Here is a 10,659-nt window from a genome sequence, read left to right as displayed (position 1 = left end):
TTTCTGGAAATATGACGATGCGAGAGACCGATACATCAAAATGAACTTATGCAAATGAGTAAAATAAATCTGCTTGTCTAATTTTTATACTTTAAATTAATATACTGACCTAACCATCCCTGGTCGTAGATAAAATATAGTATTCAACAATATTCCCGCGCGCCAGTCTGATTTTGTTGCAAATAATCCAACAGTTATATTTGCTAGATGAAAATAAAAGAAATCAGGTTCATATTTATTGAGTAAACCTCGTATAACTTCAAATTCGTTTTATGACTAGAGGTCACTAGATTTTGATAACCTATTCGTGTATAAATATGTAGTTCGTTTTTGTATTTATTTCTGGATAAAATAATAAGACTGTTGAATAGAATTTCTTTTCTTTTAATCCTAAAACTTGTTTTTTTTTTCTTTGGAATCAATATAAAAACATCTTTCTTCGTGTAAAGCAAATAAAATTGTGACGTTTTTATTGAATTCTAAAAAGCTAGTATTGCAACCGATAGCACGTCCTGACCAAAATAAAAATTTATCATTAGTAAATGGTGAAATATCAAGAAGCAACCGATTTCACGGAAAACAAAAATGTTTGATAATATTTGTAGATTGTGTTCAGACGCGCCGGATAAATTGGTTTCCGTATTCGATAAAAAGGAAATTAAAAATCTACTGAAATTCAAGAAACCACTACAATATGTCATTTTCATTACTGCTGGTGTTGAGGTCAGTTTTCAAATATTATTATAAAAAATTTAACCGTCAACTAAATATAATAGAAATCGTTTTGAATTAAATAGTTTTACATGGGACAACTTTATTCAAGGTTATCTACCTGAAATTCCCTTAAATGTTCCTTGGAAGAGAATCGAGACAGTCTGATTCGTCTATTTCCACTTTTAAACTCTATTTCTTCTTATAGAAATTACCAAAAAAAATTGTTAAAGGCGTTACTTTAATTTTATTCTTGTTGGTTTCAATCCCAATTGATAATTCATTCGGGTTAACTCGTATAATCATCGGAAAGTCCGCTCACCAGTACTGCCAATTGTCTAAATATATATAAGTATATATAAATTTTTTCGTTTAACGTTTATTTCTGCCACAATTTCTTTGAACATATTTAAAAATAATATTCAATTAGAATTTTTATCATGTATTAAGTTAAATAGCATATTCGAAGTATACAACGTTCTTTTTATTTGGTTTAAACAATTGGCAACTCTGATCGATACGTCAGTGATTTTGTATACAGTAACGTATCGAGCCAATATGTACATTCAGTCCGAAGTTATATTTATAGTTTTCGATCATGAACTTATTTTTTATTTGAGAATTTTATGGAGTGATGAGTTTGAGGTGTTTGTGCGCATGTCAAAGAAAAATAAGATGTTAGATCAATGTGTAATCCCGACTGTAAAACACGGTGTCGGTTTGGGTGTGCTTTGAGGGCGACTGGAGACCTGGTAAAAATTCGTACAATTTATTTTTATTCCTAGTGGCAGAATACGAAGTATTTGAGTATATACAACGAGAAGAACTGTTTTAAATTATCAATAAGAAAAAAATCTATCCATTTTGTATAGATAAAAATATCCAAAAACATTTTTTCGTAGAAAAAATATATTTTAATTTTTTAAGTAATTGTTACGCGATTGCTATTATTTACAAACCATCCCTGCCTTAAGTGAAGCAAAAGTTTCTTGGAAAAACTCGGTTTTGAATAGTGACAAAAAGGGCCGATTTATGACTGTAATAAATGAAACAGCCTATGAATCTGTATACTAGAAACACCAAATAAAAAATTTTTTACAACAAGCTATATACAGTAGGTAAAAAAACACCGTAACATACAAATAAATAATTAAATTGTAAAAATTCGGAATTAATAAAGGAGATACAAATAATTATATCGTAAAATTATAAATTTCCATGTTAAATAAACGATACAAACACGTGGCGGCTCAGTAAAACTGCCAAATCAGTTGAAATGTTTTACGGCGCATGTCTTCGGCTATTTTTAGAATGAAGAAATTCATATCGTGTTCGAATCTTGTTCTCCAGACCGAATTTGCGCCTGGACACCGCGTGATCTACGTCGATATGAATATTAAAAGTGTTTGTAGACTGTGCTCGTCTAACAGTGAAAACAATAAACGTTTTTGTGTTTTTAGTTATTATGTTGGAAATAAAAGGAAAAGTGTAAGGGATATTATATCGAAAATTATCGGAATAGAGGTGAGTGTAGTATTTTCGACAGGTATTTAAAGATGTCGCTGACGTTTTTTATTTTGGTGGGGTGAATATTTAACTTGCATATCTATATTTACAACTCAGTTGTATTAAGACATTGGAAAGTATTAGATCGTCCATTTTTATTTTGTTTGTTTTAAATATTTTTATTTCGTACTCCGAAATCGTCCCGACCTCACCATTTTATAAAGCACGTGTCAGTTTTTTAAGTCTTTAACATTTTTCTTTAATAAAATTTATGTGAAATAATTCTATTTTCACTTTAAGAGGCAAATAATACTGAATGTATTACACAATATTTTTATACTTCTTCTTTTTTATTTGCTCTCCTCCTTCCTGTATTACGTCTGGGCTTGTTATAGCTGTCATCATCTTCTTCTTTTTTATTGATTATTGTTGTTTCCATCGAATTCTTGTCTTATTAGGATTTTGTACATTTTTGTTTTGTTTGGTTATATTAATATTAGACAGAAATTAGTTAATTCGATACGATATGAACATAAAATGAAAGATATATTGTGTAACTTAATATGTAATTAAACTAAATGCATATTTTTTATTAAATTGTTTTCTTGTTATTCAAATCAACACGTTGTATAAAAAAGTAGAATGTCAGCATAAATCTGTCACGTAATTTCTTATACATACGTTCAATTACACAGTGTAATTGTACAGGGTGGATGAAAAAAAAAATTTGTTTTATTGTTAAATTTGATACGATTTTAATCACAAATTCAAAATGTTTTGTACCAGCCTCTCTTTTAGACTAAATTGAATTATTACTCCTCCAATCTGAACTAAGTTTGAGCTTCCATTGTACGAGGTGCGGTGAAAAAATTCTTTCTTCTATTAAATCTCCTTCACAGCCCAATCTAGTTCTTTTAAATATTCCATTTTAGTAAACACGGTGTGAGATCCGGCTAATATGGTGGACGGAATGCTAAAAACCTTTGTCAGGCATACAAAGAATTGTTATTTTCAGTGTTTTATATGAATTCTATTCGATTTTGGTAACTATACGTCTTCCAGGACAATTTTATAACGTTTAAATCCGTAAAACGGACTTATTTCAATAAATTATGAGATATAAGGCGTGAAATTTCAAAATAAACAGTCTCGGAGGATTTATCATGATCTGTTTGGTTATTTAACAGACGTACCTCGTATTTTTAGTCGACCTAAATCGATTATTAAGGTTTAGTTATCATAAACAAACGATTTATTTCATTTAAATTAAATATAAATAAATAACTTGTAGTTAAACAAAAATATTTTCTTGTAATCATATTATAGTCATAGTTTTATGAATGAGAGAGTAATAAAATGATGAAGCAGTCGCAATCCATAGACGTATGACTACTTTTACTACGAGGATGGCACCAGAAGTACCGCATTCGGCTAAAAAGAAAGCGCTGTTTCGACGAGACTATGCACCAGCTGACACATCCGTTATTTCAGTGGCAACAATTAACGAATCAAAGTTTGAATTGCTATTTCAACCACCCTATTCGCCAGATTCTTTCCCCTCGTCCAAAACCGATGCTGTGCTTATTAGTTTTCAAAATATTTTGGGTATTTTCGCCATTAAAAACGTCCAACTGTGTGAAATTAAATCTTATAGTCCTCGAGCCGAATTGGGCGTTGTTTCTAAAGTTCTTGACAAAGTTTTGGTCGATATGAGTGTTTATAAAAAAGAAATTTTCGAGATAGGACCCTCGAAAGCGATAAATCAGATCGACAAGTTTCAAGGTCGACTTAAACGTCTCGAAGTTTCTCGGAAACTTGACCGATGAGTTTTTTTATCGACAAAAAACACTTGTATCCATATAAACAACACGTGACGATATGCAGAAAACGCAAAATAAACGGAAAAATAATATTAAAGACTAAATAAACTCGTCATTAATTTTTTGCGTGATTGGCGGTTTAGAAACCCCGTTTATAACGTATCTGAATTAGGTTCAAGATAAAAACACGTTAGTTTAGCGTTTTCGGAATGGTAGGAATCCATTTATCGGAATTTAGTACTAATAATTATTAAATTAGTTGATTTTTCGTTTTTTTTCGAACTGGATTTATGAATTAAATGAAATATTTCAAATTGTGGGGATTATTTTTAGGAGAAATGTCGTTTTCACTAACACAACTTCATATACGATCAAATCGGGAAGTCTCTCGATGTTTTTTTGTTAGGTTAGGTTCACTATGGCTGCTATTAGGTTAGTTTCAATTCATTTTAGGTTAGGAAATATCGATAAATGGATTTAACGACATCGAAAACGCCAAATTATAACGTCTTATCGATATATATTCAAAAAATTCATTCATATATGCTTTTTGAGTGATTCTAGAACATTATAGAAACTTTCTAAAGTGTCCTGTACTAAATAACTTTTTCAAGACATATCTAGTACATGAATTACGGCTACACTATAACAGATGGAGCCACCGGCAATCGTTTTCGCTATATTGGATTTTACCAAGTCGCCGTTAGATGGCGTGCCGTTACTATACCGCGTGGGTGTTTTTTCCCTTAGAACAATATTAAATATCGCCCGGTATAAGTTTAATTTTTTTTACAGATAAATAAAGAGGATCCAATATCTCAAAAGATATGTACGAGTTGTGGAAAACACCTTGTACAATTGTATAAATTTCGTGAAAAATCTCTGAAAAATGACAGGTTCTTAAGGGTGAGTTTATTTTGTATATATATATATACAAAATGGAGCGAGGTATTTTTGATTACACCCTGTAGATTGAAATAATCACGTTGTTTCAGGAACTTCAGAAAAAAACCGCCGAAAAAAACATAATTCACAATAGCGTCGTTCAACTTTTCAAAACTTACCCTTATCTCAAATTACCTTACGATAGTTTGAATTTAGATTTTTCGCCAATCGTAGAAATGGATTTGAACGAAGTCGAAAATTATTTCGAAAGTAAAAATATCCGTTCGAAAAATCACATTCGAAGGGTAATGGAGGACAAAAAAATCAAAGAAGCCGTTTCTCCAATAAATATCAAATTTAGATTAGATAAATCAGCTTACGAAATTTTTCGTAAACCCCTGTATTATACAGTAGACGACGAAGGGAAACTTCAAAACGAAATAATAGATCTTATATCATCATCCCCTTCTATTAATAATAGAAAAAGAAAAATTGACGACGATATAAATATTTATTTACAAAATGAAAAAATAGATTCAAAAAAATTTCAAAGTATTGATAACTCCAACATAACACCAAATGTCATTTCTAACCTCACACTCAAAGAAAATATAAACAAAAACATTTTAAACGTCGAACATAATCAAGATAAAACTTTTTCGTATCCCCCCGTAAAACAATTTATCAAACCTCAAAACGAACCAACATTTAGTTGCCATTTTTGTCGAAATACATTCGAAACAAAAACATTCACAATTCACTACAAAGCATGCGCAATAAACAATATGCCCGACGTATTAGTGGATAAATTAGAAAATAATAAAACCGCGGAAACAATGTACCGTCGAGCTATATCTAATCTTATAGAACCGGTAATCGAAATTACGAATAGTACCTATTTTAATATTAATTATGAAATTGAAACACGACAATTAATTCGACAATTATTAACAATCGATAAAAATTTACGTCCAGCTGAACGAGACACTCAAACCGATTTAAAACCGAACGAAACCGATTTAGAATCGATTAATACCGAGCACGGAATAACATCCTCGGTTATATTAAAAAATTTCAAACCATATCTCGATTTATATAAAATTCCAGTATCGATTAATATCGGAAACGAATTATCTGTCAAATATAGTTATAAAGACCCGCCTGAAACGATACGAAAATTTAAAGATTGGAATAACCTCACTCCTATAGATGTTAAAATCACCAAAGAAACTAAGGAATTGAAACAAAGTCAAGAAGCGGGACTATTAGAAAATTTAGATACTATTAAGAAACTTCTCGATTCGGTTGACACTAGTGCTACGATGCACGACAACGTTGCCGAGTCTCATTCATCGACTGAAAATATCGTATCTACAAATATTAATCTAAACGTACCTAGCTTCGGTTTAAGATACGAGTTGGAACAAAATCACGATTATATTGTAAAACCTCAAAATATACAATTTCCATCGTATTCTCCATGTATTAAAGAAAATTTTTGTGATTATCGAAACTATAATAATTCATTGAACTGTCTACCTTCTGGATACACGAATGAATCTCAAAATGGTATGTTGTACGATCAACATTTTGACAAATATCCAAATGTAACTTCGAACGTTAATAATCAAATTCCGATTCGTAATTCTAATAAAATTTGGTATCCTCCGTTACCTTCTCACAACTTTATTCCTAGTATAGAAACGAAACAAACCGTGTACCAGTTAAATCCGGATAGAATGCAACCCGTAATACAGAGAATACGTAATGATAATTATCATTTGAATTCTGCGCAATCGAATATGTACAGTGGTTCGTCTAATAATACGTATTATAATAATTATCAACAAAACGCAAATCGTGGTTATAGTGTTAATAATAACGGAAGTGGTAAAATAGTTACGCAAATGCATTACAGGGATGCTCAATATTCGAGACACAATTTAAACCAAAATTGTATTAATAATAATTCTTCCGGTATCAGAGTTCGACCGATTAGTGATTTAAAATGAAAATAAATGTTGGAATTTCATTTATATCAAATTGATAGATTTTGTTTTTGGTTCTGGAAATAATTTTGAATATATAGGGTGATTAGTTATTTTAAAGTTGCTTGACATAATATAGGGATGTTTTTGAAAACATTTACATAAATATAGGGTTAATTTCGATAACTTTTTCAATATATTTTTTATATATATAGGGTAGTTTAAGAAATTTTAAAGGAGTTTGACGTATAGGGTGAATTTTTGAGACGTTTTCAAGACACTTGACATATATAGGGTGAATCACTTGGGACATTTTGAAGTATCTTGACATATATGGTGAATTTGACGTATAGGGTGAATTTCGGAAACGTTTTCAAGATACTTGACATATATAGGGTGAATCACTTGGGACATTTTGAAGTATCTTGACATATATGGTGAATTTGACGTATAGGGTGAATTTCGGAAACGTTTTCAAGATACTTGACATATACAGGGTGAATCTCTTGAGACATTTTGAAGTAACTTGACATATATGGTGAATTTGACGTATAGGGTGAATTTCGGAAACGGTTTCAAGACACTTGACATATACAGGGTGAATCACTTGGGACATTTTGAAGTATCTTGACATATATGGTGAATTTGACGTATAGGGTGAATTTCGGAAACGTTTTCAAGACACTTGACATATACAGGGTGAATCACTTGGGACATTTTGAAGTATCTTGACATATATGGTGAATTTGACGTATAGGGTGAATCTCTTGAGACATTTTGAAGTAACTTGACAATATATGGTGAATTTGACGTATAGGGTGAATTTCGGAAACGTTTTCAAGACACTTGACATATACAGGGTGAATCTCTTGGGATATTTTGAAGTAACTTGACGTATAGGGTGAATTTCGGAAACGTTTTCAAGACACTTGACATATACAGGGTGAATCACTTGGGACATTTTGAAGTAACTTGACATATATGGTGAATTTGACGTATAGGGTGAATTTCGGAAACGTTTTCAAGACACTTGACATATACAGGGTGAATCACTTGGGACATTTTGAAGTATCTTGACATATATGGTGAATTTGACGTATAGGGTGAATTTCGGAAACGGTTTCAAGACACTTGACATATACAGGGTGAATCACTTGGGACATTTTGAAGTATCTTGACATATATGGTGAATTTGACGTATAGGGTGAATTTCGGAAACGTTTTCAAGACACTTGACATATACAGGGTGAATCACTTGGGACATTTTGAAGTATCTTGACATATATGGTGAATTTGACGTATAGGGTGAATCTCTTGAGACATTTTGAAGTAACTTGACAATATATGGTGAATTTGACGTATAGGGTGAATTTCGGAAACGTTTTCAAGACACTTGACATATACAGGGTGAATCACTTGGGACATTTTGAAGTATCTTGACATATATGGTGAATTTGACGTATAGGGTGAATTTCGGAAACGTTTTCAAGACACTTGACATATACAGGGTGAATCACTTGGGACATTTTGAAGTATCTTGACATATATGGTGAATTTGACGTATAGGGTGAATCTCTTGAGACATTTTGAAGTAACTTGACAATATATGGTGAATTTGACGTATAGGGTGAATTTCGGAAACGTTTTCAAGACACTTGACATATACAGGGTGAATCACTTGGGACATTTTGAAGTATCTTGACATATATGGTGAATTTGACGTATAGGGTGAATTTCGGAAACGGTTTCAAGACACTTGACATATACAGGGTGAATCACTTGGGACATTTTGAAGTATCTTGACATATATGGTGAATTTGACGTATAGGGTGAATTTCGGAAACGTTTTCAAGACACTTGACATATACAGGGTGAATCACTTGGGACATTTTGAAGTATCTTGACATATATGGTGAATTTGACGTATAGGGTGAATCTCTTGAGACATTTTGAAGTAACTTGACAATATATGGTGAATTTGACGTATAGGGTGAATTTCGGAAACGTTTTCAAGACACTTGACATATACAGGGTGAATCTCTTGGGATATTTTGAAGTAACTTGACGTATAGGATGAATTTCGGAAACGTTTTCAAGACACTTGACATATACAGGGTGAATTTCTTGAGACATTTTGAAGTAACTTGACATATATGGTGAATTTGACGTATAGGGTGAATTTCGGAAACGTTTTCAAGACACTTGACATATACAGGGTGAATCACTTGGGACATTTTGAAGTATCTTGACATATATGGTGAATTTGACGTATAGGGTGAATCTCTTGAGACATTTTGAAGTAACTTGACAATATATGGTGAATTTGACGTATAGGGTGAATCTCTTGAGACATTTTGAAGTAACTTGACAATATATGGTGAATTTGACGTATAGGGTGAATTTCGGAAACGTTTTCAAGACACTTGACATATACAGGGTGAATCTCTTGGGATATTTTGAAGTAACTTGACGTATAGGGTGAATTTCGGAAACGTTTTCAAGACACTTGACATATACAGGGTGAATTTCTTGAGACATTTTGAAGTAACTTGACATATATGGTGAATTTGACGTATAGGGTGAATTTTTGAGACGTTTTCAAGACACTTGACATATACAGGGTGAATCTCTTGAGACATTTTGAAATAACTTGACATATATGGTGAATTTGACGTATAGGGTGAATTTTTGAGACGTTTTCAAGATACTTGACATATACAGGGTGAATCTCTTGAGACATTTAGAAGAAACACTTGACATTTATGGTGGATTTGAAGTTTTAAACGAATTTGACATATATAGGGTGAATTTTGCGACATTTTAAGGAAATTTGACGTATGGGGTTAATCTCTGAAAGGTTTTAATCGTACTTAATAAAAAATTATCGTGTTTCATTGATATAAAATATGTTCATTCTCCTACTACTACTAATAAGATATCGAGAGTTATCTTTCGAGTGTTGGTTCCATCAATTTATCTTTACTCCTATACGTAATCAACTTTAGAAATACTATATTTGATAAATACAAATATTTAATATCAAACAACCTCGAAAGATTCATAAATATCCCAAATAATAAGTTTTTCCGTAGAATTAGTAGACTTGGCAACACTGTTTAAGTGCTATAATCATAAGAACGCGACGTACCACAAAACTAAACGCACGCGCGTTGTTTGACCTTGAATACAACCGAATACACCGAGAGCACAAGTTTAAAAACTACACTGAGATAAATAAATTTGTAATGTATTGTTGAATGTTTTTTGTAAATTCGACATACTTGTTTTTATACTTCGTGTTCGTCAAATTTCTACCATAACTTAATTATATAATAATTAAGCACCTTGTATAACGTATCGTTTTATTTTCTACGCAAATGTTGATGATGATGATAAAGTTTTTAACGAGAAATCATAATTTTTGTCAACAATGCTTTTTTTTTGTTAATAAAGCTGAATAATAATTTTTAAAAAGAAAACCGATATCATATGGATACGATAGTACGGGCGATTGGTTCGTTTGAGTTAATTAGATGTAGATACTTTCCATTATTGTTTTTTGGTGGAAAAGTTCTGGTTCGAATCCGCCAAACTATGGATACTAATTTTTATATTTTTGTTATTTTTTTATTTTATATTTTTATAAGACTGTTAATTTTGTATAAATAAAACTTGATATTTATCTTGTTTTTTTTTACGTAGTACAATTTTTAAGGCGAAATAATTCCGAGGTAAGTTAGATGAAACTT

The 10,659-nt window shown here is 31.4% G+C and overlaps 1 protein-coding gene across 4 annotated transcripts; it reads left to right on the top strand.

The window, feature by feature from the left end:
* The first annotated feature begins 465 nt into the window (after positions 1-465).
* On the top strand, positions 466-10,592 carry LOC130445689 (putative uncharacterized protein DDB_G0282133). 4 transcript variants are annotated; one of them, XM_056781496.1, is made up of 5 exons: positions 493-723; positions 4,833-4,943; positions 5,033-7,205; positions 9,025-9,185; positions 9,388-10,592. In XM_056781496.1, exons 1-3 carry the CDS (start codon positions 586-588, stop codon positions 6,932-6,934), a joined length of 2,151 nt encoding a protein of 716 aa, XP_056637474.1. In that variant the 5' UTR covers positions 493-585; the 3' UTR covers positions 6,935-7,205; positions 9,025-9,185; positions 9,388-10,592. The 4 variants fall into 4 exon arrangements, with proteins under 4 accessions (XP_056637475.1, XP_056637474.1, XP_056637473.1 ...); XM_056781494.1 differs by lacking the exon at positions 493-723 and adding an exon at positions 1,294-2,235; XM_056781497.1 differs by lacking the exons at positions 9,025-9,185; positions 9,388-10,592 and adding an exon at positions 7,811-8,156 and having other exon boundaries at positions 466-723; positions 5,033-7,668.
* The last annotated feature ends 67 nt before the right edge of the window (positions 10,593-10,659 follow it).

This window comes from Diorhabda sublineata, chromosome 6 (assembly GCF_026230105.1).
Source record: "Diorhabda sublineata isolate icDioSubl1.1 chromosome 6, icDioSubl1.1, whole genome shotgun sequence".
Classification (NCBI taxonomy): domain Eukaryota; kingdom Metazoa; phylum Arthropoda; class Insecta; order Coleoptera; family Chrysomelidae; genus Diorhabda; species Diorhabda sublineata.
The sequence above is the reverse complement of the archived record's forward strand: the minus strand, read 5'-3'. Positions and strand labels throughout refer to the sequence as shown.